The sequence below is a fragment of the Xenopus laevis genome, chromosome 2S (genome assembly GCF_017654675.1).
Source record: "Xenopus laevis strain J_2021 chromosome 2S, Xenopus_laevis_v10.1, whole genome shotgun sequence".
In the NCBI taxonomy this organism is placed as follows: Eukaryota; Metazoa; Chordata; class Amphibia; order Anura; family Pipidae; genus Xenopus; species Xenopus laevis.
This window is the reverse complement of record NC_054374.1, coordinates 21,185,830-21,205,577: the sequence shown is the minus strand read 5'-3', so window position 1 is coordinate 21,205,577 and position 19,748 is coordinate 21,185,830. Positions and strand designations below refer to the sequence as shown.

The window sequence follows — 19,748 nt, the reverse complement described above, 5'->3', positions numbered from 1 at the left end:
ATAAATGGAAATACATTTTTCAGTCCCCTACATAAACAATAAAAACCTCCTAAAGACACCTCTTTAAGGGCACCTGTTGGGCAAAAATATTATCCCCAACCAAAGGTGTGCGCTAACAGAGCCCACAGTCCAGTTGGGGGGTAAAATTAGCAAATGAGCTTCTGACGTCATGCGCACTCACTCACTATGCACATATGTGTGCCCCAACATAGTCGCTCAACAACAACGAGAGCTCCCTCCTGGCAATTTTTTTTAAATAAAAACTACTACTGTTACCCCCAGCCAGAGTGTGAGCTCTATTAGCCCGCACCTTTGGTTAGGGATGATATTTTTGCCCAACGGGTGCCCCTTAGAATGATGCGTGATGGTTACAGTTCAAATTGCACTTACCTGAATTGTGGGTCTGTGTTCATACTGCATTTCCACTTATTTGGTAATTTCCCCATTGCATCCGCCACTTTCCTCCATTTAAGACACAGATCACACTGAACCCAATTCTGGTCTGGAATTTTCCTGGCCACACAAAAAGCTTTGGTAAATGAATTCATCGTAAAATGGGTTATAATTTTGAGTAATAATCCATAGCAACCAATCAACAATTAGCATCCACAAGGCAACTCTTTTACTTTAAAGTAGGAGTAACAGAAGCAAAAGTATTGTTTATATTCCCCAATAGCAGTTTCATCATTTATTTTTTTAAATTAGGCTCAGGGGTGATTCTAATCTTTTCAATTATGCTCCTTCCATGTTTACAGTTTGAGTTGCTAGTCACAACTGAGTCACTGCAGTAGAAGTGCCGACATTCCTATTTACAGTAAATCCCGAAATTTTGTCTCTCAAAGATGACTTTTTGCTGTTTCTAGTACCTTGTAGGGTGTTGCCACCTATGACAAGATTCTCACCTTGTCTCATGGTAGCAGCACCCCTGAGGAGGCTGAATAGGTGGTGCTAAGTGCCTTAAGCAGTCCCCAATAAATATGAATGGAAATCACCTGAAAAACGATGTTCATGAAACAATACATACCTCCCAGAATTTGAAAAGCAGAAAGAGAGACAACCCCCCCACCCCGCAGTGTGGGAATTTTGACCACACACCCACTTATGGTCACACCTCCTAATTACCATATTCATTAAAACTTGAACACATTTCTGGGAGTTTTAGGTCCATTAATGTGTTATAACAGTTTTGTTAATGAAGCTGAAATTGCCCTTTTAGCTGCGAGTCTCCCAAGAGACCTGCTTATCTTTAATAGCTACAATGGTATCTTTGTATCTTAAATTGTTACACAGTGCCGGATTTCAATGACGGGCGCCCCTAGGCCGCGCGGTCCAGAACACTGAGCAGCTGCACTTCGATACATTTGTAACATGCCGCCCCTATTTTTTTGCCGCCCTAGGCCCGGGCCTATGCGGCCTTGCCGCAAGTCCGGGCCTGTTGTTACAAATGTATCGAAGTGCAGCTGCTCAGTGTTCTGGGCTCTCTGCCAAAAACCCTCTTATATTCAGAGTTTCAGCAACTTTGTATCTTTGTCTGGAGTCAGTGCAGGAGATAAAAAAAGAAGCTTGGGACAATTCAGTAAGAAACGCGGGACTCTAGGCTGGGCTGTCAAAATCAGGACTGTCCTGCAGAAAATGGGACAGTTGGGAGGTATGCAATAGCTGCTTGGAAGAGCGTATGGGTGCATTGAGCTCAAGTGTAGATCAATTTGTCACTGCTCCATGTGATTCAAACATAGACTTGACATTAGATGCAGAGACAGACGGACGTGGACATTCTGACTGACGCTGTTTTCCACTGGATGGCAGAGGTAGTCTGATCACTGTGTGCCATTAGTCTAATATCATTTATACACTTGCACAGCACATAAGATGGTTAGAAATACAATGGGTTTTGCAGAAGAGGAGATATTCAGATGTGGTTCTCTATACAGTTTGGGGCAGTTTATATTAGAGTTTACCACTGAAAAATGCACCCACTTTCTATTCATTCCTGAGGGATTTTTAAAAGTGTATTTATCAATGGGTGAAAGTTAGAGTTCCCCATTTAAGAAATACACATCTAAAAATCCCATAGGAGTGAATAGAAAGTGGGTGCATTTTTCAGTGGTAAACACTAATCTCACAGTTTGATAACCTTGAATGGCATGAGTTATTTTTGTCAAGAAATGCTTAAAGGAGAATTCAACCCTAAAGTTTAAAAACCCTACCCTATATAGACCATCCTCCCTCCTCCCCCCAGCCTAAGTGTTACCCCGGGCAAATGCCTCTAACATTTTACTTACCCTTCGGTGCAGATTAAGGCATCAGAGTTCACAGGCGCCAACTTCTTCTCTTCAGAAATCTTTGGAATGAGACTGTTGTGGTGGCGCATGCGCAGTTGGAGCAATTTTCTGTTTCGCTACAACTACAGATGCGCCAAAACTCACGAGAATTGCCAAAGCGCCGGTCTCATTCTGAAGATTACCGAAGCGGCTGAAGATGGCGCCCATGACTTGAATGAATAACCCCCTAGATGTTTCTAGATTACTCAGCTCATCAGTCTTCTCTGCCTTTCCTTTTCTCACTAATTTTTTTCTCCTTACCTTGTATTCTGCATTGCTGTTTAAATAATATCAAATAAAATTGTAAAACATTTTAATAAAAGGGTGGAAGAAGTTCACCCATTTTCATTCCTCTAAGAAAAACTACTTAGAGGAAAGCCTTATTAAAAACAGCATTTGCTTAAAATATTAGAAATTACATTGAGAGAAAGATAAACTGGGTTTTTATGATATTATACTACAGGTATGGGACCTGTTATTCAGAATGCTCAGGACCTGGGGTTTTCCGGATAATGGATCTTTCCATAATTTGGACCTTCATACCTTAAGTTTACTAGAAAATCATGTAAATATTAAATAAACCCAATAGGCTGGTTCTGCTTCCAATAAGGATTAATTATATCTTAGTTGAGATCAAGTACAAGGCACTGTTTTATTATTACAGAGAAATTGAAATTGAATTATTGGATTATAAAGGAGTCTATGGGACACGGCCTTTCCGTAATTTGGGGCTTTCTGGATATGTCTTTCAGGATAACTGCAGGCTTTTGTTGCTTACTGCCAGCTCTCAATTAGGATAGTGGCTGGGGGGAGGAGACGTCCACGTAACTGTAGATGAAGCAGACCCTGAGGTTTGGCCCCCTCTGTTCCCTAGGTCCCGGAAGTCTGCTTCCTCTGTAGTTACAACACAGACCCTGGCCTTCTGCTGTTAGGATGCAAAAACACAGAGCAGGTATTCAAATTCAGAAATCCATAAGCAGAGACAGAGAGTTTTTACTTACTGTATATCTTCTACAGGAACACTTGAGTAGTGAGAATTCTTTTTTAGCTTCATTTCATTCCAGTATTCACTCAGTTTATTGTCTAATGCATTCAGGGTACGCCTACAAAATAACATTTTCAAGTACATTAACTGTTGACATGTTTAATACATGTTTGAGGAAGCAGGGCCCATTGGATTGCACAGACCTTATATCATTTGAGATTACATATATATATATATATATATATATATATATATATATATATATATATATATTGGTATCTATATATATATATATATATATATATATATATATATTCACATAAATGGGTGAATATTAAACTATATATATATATATATATATATAATACACAAAAGCCATGATTACATATCTTGTAAATTATATCCTTATAAACGGTGAGTTCTGATGTCATCAGTTATAAACGGTGAGTTCTGATGTCATTTCTGTCACATGACTCACTGAAACTTGTGTATTATAATAAATAAAGTACCCCCAGTTGTAAAATATGAGGATATTAGAAGTTACCTCGGAGTTTCCTGACCTGTATAAAAACACTCGGCCTTTGGCCTCGTGTTTTTATATGGTCATGAAACTCCTCGGTAACTTATAATATCCTTATATTTTACAAGAGGGGGTCCTTTATTCAATATATAATGTATAACATTTCTCCTTCAGCTCTGAGATTCCTTGGATCCTACAATAATTTCCTGAGCTGTTTGGCTCACCATGAATCACATGAATACATTATAATTAAAAATAGTTATCAAAATTGTTTCTTAAAACAAAATTCATAAACAATTTTTGGTCACAAAAGGAATTATCTCACTGGATTTATGTTTTGGTGAAAAAGGTTGAAACAATGAGACATAGCTCATTGACATAGTCATTTCTGGGAGACGCATTGTTTTGATAGCTTTGTCATTTGCAGTACCACTCTCCAACGAGTTCAGCACATTCAGGAACATGCACAACTTCCACTGATTTATATGTTGAACTCATTTTGTTATGTCTTCAGTTCCAACATGATGATACACATGGGCAGATAAGGTTGCCCAATTTGAACGGTTTGTTTGTACCAACCTGGCTGCCCTCTGCTTGTGCATTTGGGAAACAATCATAGTCACAGCAAACGTATAACTTACCTATACTCATCTGTATAATCAAAATCCTGCTTATTGTGTGTGGGCTTTAGAAAGTTGCACTCAACCACTCCAACAACCCCAACTCCCTTATTCTAGGAAATAAGTGAGGAAAAAAAATTACTGAATGGATATATTAAAAGTCTCTACAGAAATATGAATGGAAAGATTAAAATAAAATATAAATATGCTTAATATTATATACCAAACTTTGCTGCACCATCCCAGAAGTCCAACAGCCCTATAACAGGAGCTTCCCATCTTAAAAAGCTAGCTGATCCTTTTAGCGTCAGTGGCACTGCACATGCTCAGTGGGCTTTGGGCTGCTGTTGAGACGCTAAGCTAAGGGCTCATCAGAAATCATCTAAACGTTCATAGAATTAAAGGATACATCTGTCATAGTGGCTGATGCTACAGGGCTGATTCTAATGCAGAATCTGAAATAACTGATAATTTACCTTTACTGTAAAATGTATATTACATGTATTTAATATTGTGAGTGGGTCGCTAAGCTCAGTAAGTGACAGCAGCACAGAGCATGTGCAGTGAATCAGCAGAAAAGAAGATGGGGAGCTACTGGGGCATCTTTGCAGACACAGATCTTTACTGCTAAAGGGCTGTGGTTGCCTTGAGGTTATACAGAAACCCTGTTGTTCTTAAATGTACCTTTAATTGGCAGGCAACTTTTATGTAAGCCTTGATGAGCCTGTTTTTATGGTACATCATTATTCCATAATGCTCCTTGTTCACGCAGTTATATCCAAATGTAAATTTTATGGATCCAGACTGATTGCATTAAGGATAACATAAAAAAACCCTGAAACTGTAGAGAACAAAGTGCCGGATTTGGGGGAAAGACAAAAAGGCCAGGGGCCTAGGGCTCCAAGATTTTAGGGGCGTCATGCACCGCTCTTTAAATCTCCTGCACACCTAAGCCCAGTGCTCTGGTCAGAATCTATGCATGAGCGATCACAGGGTGTGGGGGGGGGGTGGCAGGAGAGAGGATCTCAGGCCTAGGAGCAACCAAATTAGAAATGTGGCCCTGAACTCACTGCCGCTTATCCCAAAAAAGAGAAAAAAATGTAACACAGAGAATGAAATTATAGGAATGACTTTTGTATAAAGACCATTGTATTTTCTTCCTTAGGCTTTTTAGGGTTCTTTAATGTCCTAAATTCAGGCTACCCCCCCCCCCAAAAAAAAAGAATTACTGTAAGAAAAGGATACTGCGATAGTCCGGGGCTTGTAGACATCTTTTTCTATGAGTGCGAGGCTTTTAGCAACCAGTTGTGTCTGAACCTTTTGTCCTCTCAAAATAATCTGCATTCTTGGTTTTAGATACAAAATGCTACAGTAAGCCTGCGAAAGAAAACAAACACCATTAGTTCTCTCCAGCCAACCAGCTCGGGATTTAGTAAAAGGCAAATGTCAAGGTGAAACAGTTGATCTGAAATGAATGGGGAAATTTACACGATGTAGGATATTCTACATGCAAATTTTTGTATCCTCCTTGCTTTAACACTAGTATTTTTTCCAAGATACTGGTCAAAAGTTTTTTTTTTAAAAATTCTTTATTTATTTGCGTTTTCAGAATAAAAATACATAGTAACGTAGTACTCAAATTCAAATGAAACAGGCACACTCCACTCAATGCTTCTGCAAAAATTGAAAAGTGCTTCTTTATTTTAGTGAGATCCCAGCAAACGTTTCTTACAAAATGTGCAAAAGGAGATTATTTAAAGGAGGGTCAATTACAAGCCATACCTTCCGTAATTAAAAAAGTGACATCATCAAATTGGCTGACATTAGCATAAAACTAGGAAACAAAGGATACATAGGGGCAAATTCACTAACATTCGTAGTTTCGCCAGGCGCAACTTCGCTGCGCTTCGCCGCACTTCGCCAGGCGTAGTTTCGCCAGCGCTCCGCAAATTCACTAAAATCCAAAGTTGCGCTCAGGGGTAGCGTTAGGTTGCGAAGTTGCGCTAGCGTTGATTCGCTATGTAAAGCGAAGTTACGCTAGCGAAGGCTAATTTGCATACGGCGCTAAATTCAAATTTCAATGGAGGAATACGTATCAGCACTACAAATGCCAAGAAAACCTTCAAATCATCAAATAACATTTTTATTTTGCCCTACACATGTGCCCACTCTATAGGTAAGTTGCCATGAGTCAGGAAATGTAGGGGGGAAGGAGGGGAGCCCCAAAAAAAATTTAGATCTTTTTCAGCCTATCACCCATAATGTAGAAAACACGCCAGCGTTTTTTGGGACTTAAAAAAAATTTCGACTTTTTTTGAAGCAATCCCTATCTACTCTATTGCGCTTCGTCAGGTCTGAGGTGGCGAAGGAAGTCTAGCGTAAAAGGTAGCGTTCAGTACACTGCGCAAGTTAGTGAATTTGCGTAGTTACGTCGCTAGCGAAAATTCGCCTGGCGTAAGGGTGCGAAGTAACACTAGTGAAACTACGCCAGCGTTCGTTAGTGAATTTGCGCAGTAACGAAAATGCCAAAAGCTAGCGAATTAATGCTAGCGTTCGGAGCTTCGGCTCTTAGTGAATTTGCCCCATAGTACCTTAACATGGTGATTATTCAATACTATAAAAAGTCCCTTGGTGCTCATAGTCCATATAATCATGTTATCCCTTTGTGATAAAACTGTAAATAAGGTATATAATATGCTAAAATGTGAAACTCAAGCTTTCACCCTAGAAGTGTGAGGAAAGGTCTTCCTTATAGTCAATTTCTAAGGGTGAGGAGAATTGTTTCAGATGATCATTTGTGTTATAAAAGAATGACGGAGATGCTACAGAGATTTGAGGACAGAGGATATGCACTGGATTTTTTGACTAAACAGGTATAGAGGGCAGTGAAGGTCGAAAGGGTAAACCTTTTGGGGAGCCCAGAAAATAAAAGGAAAGACCCCCAGTCTGACTCTGGGGATGTGGTGTCCCTCTACTACTGGCTTGGGACATAAGCAATACTCTCTTTCTCCTGGCACTAGCGACCTTGGCCTAGTCCACTACCCAGGTCCAACAGACACCCACCATGTGGCTCTAGTTCCATATTCTGAGCTTCCACATCTTCCTAGACATCATCCAGCCTCCTTTTCCTGGGGCATCATTATTGGCCCCTTGTAGAGCACCTCCAGCTGCACATTTGCCCTAGGTGTTATAGGGGTGGTTCACCATTATGTTAAATTTAAGTATGTTACAGAATGGCTAATTCTAAGCAACTTTTCAATTGACCATAAATTTTTCTTTATAGTTGAATTATTTGCCTTCTTCTTCTGACTCTTTCCAGCTTTCAAATGGGGGTCACAGACCCCACCTAAAAAATGCTAAATGCTCTGTAAGGCTACAAATGTATTGTTATTTCTACGTTTTATTACTCATCTTTCTATTCAGGCCCTCTCCTGTCTCTTATTGGAATCAGTGCATGGTTGCTAGGGTAATTTGGCCCCTAGCAACCAGATGGTTGAAATTGCAAACTGGAGAGTTGCTGAATAAAAAGTTAATAACGTAAAAAACACGAGTAATAAAAAAAGAAAACCAATTGCAAATTGTCTCAGAATATTAATTTAAAGGTGATCAACCTTTTTAATCAGGCTGAAGGTTCCAGCTATTCTTAGCCTGCATCGTTTTGCAGACTGACAGAAGCAGATCTGCTCTGTCAGTCTTCTCTTCTCTTCAACCTGAAAATATATCCAGGCTGACAACAGCCGGACCCTTCATCCTGTGTGACTATAGCCTAATGTGTGTGAGCATCCATGACTCAGCACCGTTTGTCATCATAGCTTGAATTACAGTTCGGGAGATGTCGTTTCAGCTGTCATGTCACAATGGAGCATCCCAGCAGCTTTTGGGAACAGACGTAGCACTGGTTTCCAGCAGTGAGGCACTTTGTTGTCTTCAATAATAATGCCTTTTCTGTATTAAAACTGCTGTACCTGTTCAAGGTTATACAAGCCTATCACATTCTTGTTTTAACAGTTAATCATGTACTTGGTCTTTTTAGAGTTGCTTTTCAATCCATTTTTCCTGGCTGCTTCCTCTAGGTCCAGGAGACAATTCTGCCTCACGGCTACAGGCAGATTGTTGTATGTGCATTTAGCTCGGCTAGGTTCAGAGCATGTGTTGTATAGTTTTCATCATGCACATGCACCAAGTTTAACCTTTTGCTTGTTCTTTGCAGAATCCTATGCACAGATGTGTGCATAGAATGGCTGCATGCTCTAGTATCCCTTTTCTTCTTGCATTTCCATATTATTCTATATTAGTTTCATTTAAGACAGTCTGAATCATACGTACTCTCAAAGAATAGTCGCAGTCAGGGGTAGCCTGGTCTACTCTTTCCTGCTGTTTATAATCTGTCTTTTTCCCATCAATCTCTGCAGGAATCCGGATGTCATATTTATCATAATCAAAGTCAAATTCAGGGTTTCCACTGTTGTCACTAAGGTGAAAAGAAATAAATAGTATTACTACACCAGGCTAAAGATTTAGCATCCCCATAACAGTATGATCCAGCCAGGTCTTTGAAGCTCTGCACATGAACTCCCCGTCTATCATCTCTCCATGTCTATCATCTATCTGTCTGTCTGTCTGTCTGTCTGTCTGTCTATCTATCTATCTATCTATCATCTCTCCATGTCTATCATCTATCTGTCTGTCTGTCTCTGCACATGAACTCCCCGTCTATCATCTCTCCATGTCTATCATCTATCTGTCTGTCTATCTATCTGTCTGTCTGTCTGTCTGTCTGTCTGTCTGTCTGTCTATCTATCTATCTATCTATCTATCTATCTATCTATCTATCTATCTATCTATCTATCTATCTATCTATCATCTCTCCATGTCTATCATCTATCTATCTATCTATCTATCTATCTATCTATCTATCTATCTATCTATCTATCTATCTATCTATCTATCTATCTATCTATCTATCATCTCTCCATGTCTATCATCTATCTATCTATCTATCTATCTATCTATCTATCTATCTATCTATCTATCTATCTATCTATCTATCTATCTATCTATCTATCCTTTCTCTTTGTCTATCTATTCATCTCTCTGTCTATATCTAACTATCTGTCATATGAGCAAGCCACAAAGTCTTGGGCCTAGGACAACCTTCCTGGGGGAACTACAGTCTCAGCAGCAGGTAATAGGTAGGGTGGTGACAGTGTGTGGGCTATGCAAGCATACGGGACACGTGAAAGTTGGTCGGGATTTGTTCAAGTGGGGTGAGTTTAAGCAGGTTGGGGTCTGCGAGTCAGGAGTTTGAGCAGCCTAGGGACACACCAAATTTTAACTCAGCACTGCATATGGACCAACACTGCCACACTGCCAGATGTTAATACAGAGAGGTGAGTAAGAGTTTAGCCATTATAGCACTGAATACTGTTTCTACCATAGGGAATCAAATACAATAAGTTAGTAGGACTTCTAAGCAGGCTTCCACATATCTGCATGAGTTCATTAGAGGCACTGCAGGGATGCCTTCAAAAAATGTAAAATCACCAAGCTGTTTCCTTCTTCCATTAGTGCAAGACGGCATATAGTAACCATACCCACCATCTCAGGCTCCAGATAATGATCCTTGTTCCCTTCGAGCCAATAATTGCATCCAGTTCAGCTAAGAGCTCTGTCACACTGTTCAGCAGAGAGTAAGTGGTTATTGCCCCTAAATTTGCCTCTGAGTCCGGCGTCTGTACAAGCTGCTGTTAGAAATCAGTTAAGGACTAACACAAAACATTGCAATGGAAATCTAATAGCAATAGATATGGTTGCCACCTTTTGATAAAATTTCTACTGGCCGGTGGTGGGGGCAGGAACAGCTGTGATGTAAAAGGGGCGGGTTTTAAGGGGCGGGCCAAGGGCTTTTGTTAAAGGACCAGTAACATCAAAAAATGAAAAAGTTTTAAAGTAATAAAAAAAATAATGCAGTGTTGCCCTGTACTAGTAAAACTGCTTTGTTTGCTTCAGAAACACTACTATTGTTTATATAAATAAGCTGCTGTGTAGCCATGGGGGCAGCCATTCAAAGGAGAAAAGGCTCAAGTTACACAGCAGATAAGCTCTGTAGAACATAATGCTATCTGTTATCCACTAATTATCCTGTGCCATGTAGCCTTTTTTCAATTTCCACCATTGCTACTCAGCAGCTAGTTTATATGAACTATAGTAGTGTTTTTGAAGCAAACAGATCAGTTTTACCAGTGCAGGGCAACACTACATTATATTCTCATTACTTTAAAACACTTTCATTTTTTGGTGTTACTGTTCCTTTAAGGGTATTACAAATTTACCGGCAACTACGCCCTGGCCTTGGCAGGTGTTTTACTGGCTAGGTGGAAACCCTAGCAGCAGAATGCAACTGATACCAAAACCATAAGCACACCGAAGTGCACTTGATTATTTTAATGTGTTTGATCAAAACCCTGGGTGCACAAATGTTCTAGTTTATCAGTTTCAATATTAATTTTGTGTTTTATAAACCCTGTGGTGTGATGAAGTACTAGCCTAAACATGGCTCAACATTGCTGGGATGCGAGGAACTATGCTAAACCAGTAACATTAAATAGAATGTATGTTGTAAGATAGTTACAGAACGGTTACAGAAATAATACATTTTGTGATGTCGTTTTGAATACTATATTATATTGTGTACATAGCAAATAATTAATTTTACCATTTAAAATGTATTTTTTACTTTAGTTATTGGTATGGGACCCGTTATCTGGAAACCTGTTACCATAAAGCTTTGAATTACGGAAAGACTGTGTCCCATAGAGTCCATTTTATCCAAATAATTCAAATTTGTAAAAATGATTTCCTTTTTCTCTGTAATAATAAAACAGTAGCTTGTATTTGATCCCAACTAAGCCATAATTAATCCTTATAAGAGGAAAAACCAGCCTATTCGGTTTATTAAATGTTTACATGGTTTTCTTGTAGACTTAAGCTATGAAGATCCAAATTACAGAAATATCTATTATCCAGAAAACCCCAGGTCCCGAGCATAACAGGTCGCATACCTGTATAATAATGGTGTGTAGGTAACTAACTCAGGTCTTTGGGCCCGATCCTGTGCTCCTCATGGGAGATTTTAATTCCACTGCCTCTTACTGTAGTTAAAGGAGACTTCAACCTTATCCTCTAGCATTTTACATCTTAAAAATATCATTATATCAGCGCTACAGAAAGATCTCTGCTCAGTGTCCAGGCTAATATGAGAGCTGAGCATGTTCTTTCATTCTCCCTCAGGAAGGGGTCATAACTGTGAGTGACAAGCAGGAGCCTCCCACCCTTGTCTAACGTAAAATCATAATATTTCTTTCGCACTATGGTGTGGCCTGCCTGCAATTAGCAGTAACTCCCTTCAATCTTTGATTGAGTGAATTGTTATTTAAAGGGGAAGTAAAGTCTAAAATAGAATAATGATAGAAATGCTGTATTTTGTATACTAAACATAAACATGAACTTACTGCACCACAAGCCTAACAGGTTTGGGTGAATTTGACCCGTTTCGTTTCACCAAAAATTCACCGCCGGTAAAATGTCACCGACACCCATTAAAGTCTATGGGTGTCAAAATTTTTTTGATGCACGTCATTTCCGCAACGATACAAGGCACAAAAAATTCACCCATCCCTACAAATGATTTATGTTTTTAAAGTTGGCCACAGGGGTCACCATCTTGTAACTTTGTTAAATATCTTTGCAAGACCAAGACTGTGCACATGCTCAGTGTGGTCTGGGCTGCTTAGGGGTCGTCATAAATTATCAAAACAGCACAAGTCAAATAATATCTGCCAGAAGCCGATACAGCAAGACTGATTAATAATCAGAATATGAAGACTGCACTGGGTCTGTGTTGTCATGTAATCTAATTTGGATTTTATAGTTTTTGTATTGTTTAATACAAACTTTCTCCAACTCTTCAGAACCAGTGGCTGCAGCAAAATAATCCTCCAAATAGAACCCCGGTTTATCTGTTTAAATCTGGCTCCATGCTCTTTGTCCCTGCAACTGGGGTTGGAAACAGTAAAGGGGATGTAAAGGCAAAAATAAAATCCAATACAAATCTCTACACAGTCGCCGACTGCTCTACAGGGAAACAAACAAAGCTGCTTGAGTTCTGCCTGGCTGGGAAGTAAGGCAGGGGCTCTCCCTGCTGTTCATAAGTATGATTGTTTCCCTGCAGAGCAGTTAGGGACCGTATGATAATTCCTATCCACAGCAGTAAATGTAGGGGGAATTTCACTGCATACAGTCAGGTTTCTTATAAAAAAAAGCAGGTGTGCGGCTATAAAATGGAAAGTCGGAAGCCGGCAGTGTGAGGTGGCAGGCGGGTCCATCCGCAAATGGGGGTGCGAGGTCGGCCCGAACCCAACCGACCCACGTGTCCTTCGGGTATCGGGCCGGCCCGCACATTACTATTACACTTATCTCACCGTTTATCAAGTGAAAACTCTATTGAAGTCTATGAGAAAAAAATTAGGAAAAGTTTTTTCTCCTTGGATTGAATCTTGTCCATGAGTTTTCACATGATAACCCGTGACTTTTTCTAAGTGAATGAAATTTGGGCCCTTTATGTGATAAGTTTTACCTTAGAAAATCAATTTACATTGCCATGGAAGGATATTTTTGTTATTGAATGATATGATCGGGACCAGGACATGCTCTGCGTTGATTTTCTCCAAGTAGGACTGGGATAACATGCCCACATGCATGCCAAATTTATTTTTGGTGAACACAATGGCGTCTTTTCCCAGCCGCATGGATCCTGATTTAAACCCATTTCCATAAAGTCCGATGGGAAGATTGCCCTTTATTGCAACTTTATCACTGAAACCAAAGCTGAAGGGAAAGGATTGCAAAGAGAATTAGAAAATACTTATAATCTCAGTGTCTCAGCAAAGTTCTCCTGCATAAATCATATATTAGATATGAACACTTTATTGAAGCCTTCCTCCCCATCATTTTGTCTGCCTTCCCTCCCACATCCGCACCTGCAGATGCACCTTAAACTGGTCAACATGGTATATCTGATGAAATTCTCCAATGAAAGCAATATTCATAATACACGGATATAGGTGGAAGTGGTGAGACATTATATACATACCAATAATACACAATTTGATTTTGTATGATATCATTGATATGTGTATGGCCAGATTAATTATCTAACATCATTGCCGCTTCTTCTTTTCTCAATCTCTCATGTGTCTTAACAGTAGTAGTAGTTTCTGTCAGTAAATGTGGGGTATGCGTGTACTAAACAATGCTATGAGAACATTGGGTTCGCTAATACTGCCCTTCTGTATGGGGCAAAGCATGACAGGTACTAAATGTGATAGAAAACAAAATGTAGCTGTCAGCAGGTGAGGGCAGTATGATTTGTGAATCTGACCCATTTTGCCAAAAATTCTCGAAACAGCAAAAATATGCCAAAATGCCTTGAATTCTATGAGCGATAATTTTTTTAAACCATTGGAGTCAATGGGCGTCATTTTTGCAGTTTATTGTATAGAATCTGCACCTACTGCCACATACACATGGATACAGCAAACCCTCTATTAACCTACATTCCTTGTCTGGGCTACTCTGCATAAAACTATATGCAGAAAAGAAGTTAGGCCAGTAATGATTAAAACCAATGTTTGGCAGAGCTAAGTCATTATATTTATTTAGTATTTATTAGCCAGGTCCTTACGCAAATTCTTTGCTATAGGGGTCACTGCCCATAGTAATCATACAGGCTGCCCAGGGTGCTCCTGCCATGAGGCCTCAGATGGCATTGCCCTGCAAGTTACCATAAGAGGAAAAAAGCTGCTCCTGGTAACTTTAAGAGCCAAATTTCCATGTTTTAAAAGGAAATCTGGCTCTATTAGCGCACTACCGATGTGTTTCCCCTGGGCCCACTGAAACGCAAACTAAGGTAAGAGCGGTGGCACCGGAGCCTCTGAGGGCGGCTTAGAGCCATGAACTGCTCATGAGGCTGCTGTAGACTCTGCCCTTAAAGGTGAAGGAAAGTGTAAATTAAGTAAGCTTTATCAGAAAGGTCTATATATAAAAAAAAAATAAAAATTGGGTTATAAATGTAATTGTATGCATAAGAAGGTATATAGTAAGCGGTGTAAATAATGCTGTATAATGAAGATAAATGTCAGCAGTATATTGTCATATTAAAAAAAATAAAAAAAAATTCAAATGGAAAAAAAAGAAAGGTCTATATAAATACACCAGTAAACCCTCAAAGTAATGCTGCTCTGAGTCCTCTATCAAAAGAAACACAGCATTTCTTTCATTCTATTGTGTACACATTGGCTTCTGTATCAGACTTCCTGTTTTCAGCATAAACCTCCAGGGCTAGGGCTTGAGCATGCTCAGTTTGCTCCTCCCCCCCTCCCTTTTCCCCCTCCCTGCTGTAATCTGAGCCCAGAGCTATGAGTGAGCACGGAAAGACTCAGGCAGGAAGTGATGTCACACCAAGCTAATATGGCAGCTGCTAACCTAAACAAACAGAGACAGCTACTAGAGCTGTTTACTCAGGTACGGTAGAGCACTCTGCAGAATAAATATAGTGTTATAGCTTGCTCTATTTTGGCCAATCTATTGGCAATAAACTGCTTTGGTAGCTTTCCTTCTCCTTTAAATAAAAAATAACCAACCTGAGCATCTTATACAACTTATCCTGAGTCATGCCATTTCCATTATCTGTAAATGTCAGACACATATTGCTTTCAATGGCCGTTTGGTCAATCCATATTTGCTTGGCATTAACATCGGGATCAGAAGCATTATCTGAAAAAACAGGCAGCAAAGGAAAAAAAATTTACATTTAGGATTAAAGCTTTATTATGGCACAGTGTAACATTATCACAATATCATAGGAGGAAAAATCAAATGTAATGCCTGTTGCATTGGCTTAGTAGTTAACATTGCTGCCTTGTAGCACTGGTGTTAGAGGTTTGATTCCAGCCAGGGCACTACCTGCAAAGAGTTTCCATGTGTTCTGCATGAAATATTTCCTCCCATACCCCCAAAGCATACAGGCAAGTTAAATGGCTCCTGATAAAACCAACTATATTGTGTATGAATGTGATAGGGACATTAGATTGTAAGCTCCACTGGGGCAGAAACTGATATAGTGCTATATTAAAGATGATAATACAGGTATGGGAACTGTTATCCAGAATTTTCAGGACTAGAGTTGTTATTGATAAAGGATCTTTCTGTAATTTGAATCTTCATACCTAATGTCTATAGAAAATTATGTAAAAATTAAACAAATCCAATAGGATGATTTTGCTTCCAATAAAGATTAATTATATCTTAGTTGGGATCAAGTACAAGCTATTGTTTTATTATGACCGAGAAAAAGCGCATTTTTAAAAATTTGGATTATTTGGATTAAATGGAGTATATGGCAGACATCCTTTCCATAATTTGGAACTTTCTGGATAACAGGTTTCCAGATAAAATATATCCAGCTCTCGCACACCACAATTCAATTAGATATCTGGTGCTCTGTGGTAGAGGTTCGGCAACCTCACAATCTGTTTGAAGTACAAAGTATCCACGGCACACAGCTTAGTGTAAGCAAGGGTCTCCTTGCACGTTTATTGCGGTAGTGAGCAACATTTCGGGGTCACGCCCCTTTGTCAAGCCAGATAACCCATACCTGTAATAAAACTATTGCTCCCAAGATTTTCCCTTATACCTTATTCATACAAAGAGCAGCTTATACATTATAATGTGTTGTTAATGCAATATGTATGTTGTGCTGCACATACACAGGTCTAGTAAATAACATTCAGCCCATGTTAGCACAGGAAGGAAGTTGCACTTACCAATAAGTTCAGCGAATGCGCTGAAAGGCCACGTATGACTTGTGGAGTTGGTATGCAGGAATTTGGGGCTTAGCTGAAAGACACAATCAACAGATATTCAGTCAGATACAGAGTAATTAGCACGGAATAATTTGGTATTTAGTAAAAAGCACACATAGAGGAAACACATAGGATGTCAGCCAAATGTCAGCCAAATTTACTTAACTGGATACATAATAATAAAGTAACCTGTAGCAACAAACCAGCAATTAGCTCTGAGTGGTCAAATGCAACAAGCCGTGCACACACATAAGCCAAACAAGTGTATCATTGTCAAATTTAAACAGATTCTGTCATGATTTTTACGATGTAGTTTTTATTTCTAAATTACACTGCAAATAATTCATTCTACAATATAAAATGTCTTTCCTGAACCAGCAAGTGTATTTATTTTAGTTGTAATATTGGTGTGTAGGTGCATCTCAGGTCATTTTGCCTGGTCATGTGCTTTCAGAGAGAGTCCGCACTTTAGGATTAAACTGTTTTCTGACAGGCTGTTGTTTCTCCTACGAAAAGTAACTGAATGTGTCTCAATGGGACCTGGATTTTACTATTGAGTGCTGTTCTTAGATCTACCAGGCAGCTGTTATCTTGTGTTAGGGAGCTGTTATCTGGTTACCTTCCCATTGTTCTGTTGTTAGGCTGCTGGGGGGGAGGGGTGATATCACTCCAACTTGCAGTACAGCAGTAAAGAGTGACTGAAGTTTATCAGAGCACATGACTGGGGGCACCTGGGAAACTGACAATATGTCAGATTTCAAAACTAAATATAAAAAATCTGCTGGAGCAGTACTGTTATAGTTTTGAAAAAAAACATTTTTTCTTTCATGACAGTATCCCTTTAACCACCAATGTCACCACAGACTGATCCCAAGCTTTGACCTTGGGGTCACCTAGATCATACAGGATGGCCATTGAATTTAGGCAGCTGTGGACCATATACATGGCCTGAGGTCTTAACCAACCATCCTGCCCAATCATTATCTCAATGCCACTGGTCAGACATAATTTTATAGGTCAGTGGTCTGGCAATTAAGAAGAGAGGCAGAATCAGCAGCCAATATTGAAATCAAAATTCCAATGGGTTGCAGCTTTCCCATGGGTTACAACTTTTACTTCAGTTTTGTGAGTTTATTGTTTGTTTTGTTCTCTTGGCAAACAAGTGGTTCTGTACAGAAAGCTTTTGGGAAATGCCAAATGGTGCAATTGTAGGTGTTTTTTGACACCCATGTATTTCCAGCATTTGGCCCTATGCCTCTATAGGATTACAGAATTCCTGGGAGACATCTCATATCCGTAGGCCAATGGCACACACAGCACTTTTCCTCCCATGACGCCTGCAGTTCCTGTTGACGTTAATGGGATACACAATGGAGTACAGATGTGATCAATTTTCTTGCCGGAAAACATTCAGCACATAAGTAGGGTGTATTTTATAATTAAAAGCTGATCTTTGGCACATTTGGCTACCCATGCACTAGGCAAGTTTAGGCTGATCTGATTATTTGGGCCAACAATTATACTACAGTAATGATGTGCGGATCAACAATTTGTTAACCCACACCAATCCAGATCCAGCCATGTCAAAATTGAACCTAGATCAACTCACTGTGCCAACATGTTATATATTCACACACCCAGCCCGCCAATGTCTGACACCACTAGAGGTAGTGGTTAAAGCAAAAGTTAATGAAGGACAACAGCCAGCACGGCCTGGCAGAATTAGACCCACCACCCAACCCGCTAGACCCCCGTTAGGTAGAGAAAAAGCCACGCTGATTCCTACTCTTAATGCCATTCTACATATGCTACATATACTCTTAATGGCATTCTATTCTATATCTAAAATCTCTTTCTCTCTCTCTCTATTTACATAATCTCTCTCCCCCTGGGAAAGTGTAGTTCTGGGCAATGTTCATATATGTTAAGAATAATAAAAAAAAAAGTTATACAACGTAAAGAGAGAAACTGTGCGTTGCATCCGGCTGCCGTATTTAGCACATCTCACAGCAGCTGACAGTTTGAGCATTTCCTCGAAGACAAAGCAAAGAGAGGCGCCAATTAACGAGCCAGCCCCTCCTCTCCTGTGAATCAGAACCAATGATCAGTCACACGCAAAAGTGCTGAAATGAAACTAGAAAGAGGAGCAGTAGCTATACAATACTGTGGGACAGGGAACTTTCTATCCAGTGACACAGGAGCACAATTAACTGTATTTGACCTGTATCAGCCATTGTAAATATAATTTAGTCACTCATTTGACTACAACTCCCAGCATCCTCTGATTCTGATAGAGTAGCTGCTGGGAGCTGTAGTTCAGCAGTGGCTACACACTCACTCAGCAATCAAGTACAGTATATTATATTGTATATCAGAGAGAGAGAGCACAAAGAGGGTAATTGCGACCCCCACAAACCATAAGTAAATGATAAATTTGGCAGTGCAGTTAGAGATGTAACCACATTTCCTTGCCCTGTGCACAGCTGCTGCAGAACTTCCTGCCATGCATGCAGTTATTAAGACACAGGTTTGGTGCCACAGCAGTGCAAGTACCCATAGAACCCATAGGAGAAGCAGAAATTGGGGGACACCACTCTCATTAAATGCGAGGAGCGCTCTGGCTCTTATCCCTCCTTAAAGTAACATCCCCCTTAAAGCCTTTCGTTTGGATCTTCCCTGTTTTAGGCTTCCATAACCCCTTCCACTCACCCCACTCAGACGAATCCCACCTTTCTTATTCACTGCCATCCTCTCGAGTAATGTTCAGAAACCTTCACAGAAGCTCAGATTAGCCAAACTACCATCCTGGGTGGAGCCTCACAAACCTTTATAGACAACTCACTTCCTGTTTTTAATAAAACAAATCCCGCGTGCCTGTCTAGCTGCTGTTAGTGCCATGTGACATCCCCAGGCTTACAGATATAACATCCAAATGCCCTCATTTAATGTATATATAACCCTTTCTCCAGCCAAGAACTAACTTTCCTAGTGTAGAGTACTGATTACACTAAAGATCTGTGTCTCCAAAGATGCCCCAGTAGCTCCCCATCTTCTTTTCTGCTGATTCATTGCACATGCTCTGTGCTGCTGTCACTTACTGAGCTTAGGGACCCACTCACAATATACAGTACATGTAGAATAGAAATGTCACAATATAAGGCTGATTAGTAATTAATACAGATAATTACTCCATGGCAGCACAGAAACCAGTGCAATTAGCATTAGAATTTAATAATCAGTCCTGTAGCATCAGTTTATATTACAGACCAACCTCATTTTCTGCTGGATAATTAGTGACGAGCCCTAAGCTTAGCTTCTCAACAGCTGCTCAGAGCCCACTGAGCATGTGAGTGTCACAGACACTTTCCAAGATGGTGACCC

General features: G+C 39.8%; 1 protein-coding gene across 2 annotated transcripts in view; it reads right to left on the bottom strand.

Moving 5' to 3' along the window:
- Positions 1–19,201, bottom strand: part of LOC108709239 (MORC family CW-type zinc finger protein 3) — a 56,204-nt gene extending 37,003 nt beyond the window's left edge. Inside the window, exons 1-11 of one of the 2 annotated variants that reach the window (XM_018248902.2) lie at positions 19,077–19,201; positions 16,329–16,401; positions 15,147–15,279; positions 13,118–13,332; positions 10,045–10,192; positions 8,773–8,917; positions 5,692–5,823; positions 5,131–5,250; positions 4,468–4,559; positions 3,323–3,424; positions 391–513 (exon numbers count right to left, since the gene is read on the bottom strand). In XM_018248902.2, coding sequence (XP_018104391.1) covers positions 391–513; positions 3,323–3,424; positions 4,468–4,559; positions 5,131–5,250; positions 5,692–5,823; positions 8,773–8,917; positions 10,045–10,192; positions 13,118–13,332; positions 15,147–15,279; positions 16,329–16,401; positions 19,077–19,115 — 1,322 coding nt within the window. In that variant the 5' untranslated portion in view covers positions 19,116–19,201. The remainder of the gene's footprint in view (positions 1–390; positions 514–3,322; positions 3,425–4,467; positions 4,560–5,130; positions 5,251–5,691; positions 5,824–8,772; positions 8,918–10,044; positions 10,193–13,117; positions 13,333–15,146; positions 15,280–16,328; positions 16,402–19,076) is intronic. The other variant, XM_041583428.1, reaches the window with a different exon arrangement.
- Between the last annotated feature and the right edge of the window lie 547 nt (positions 19,202–19,748).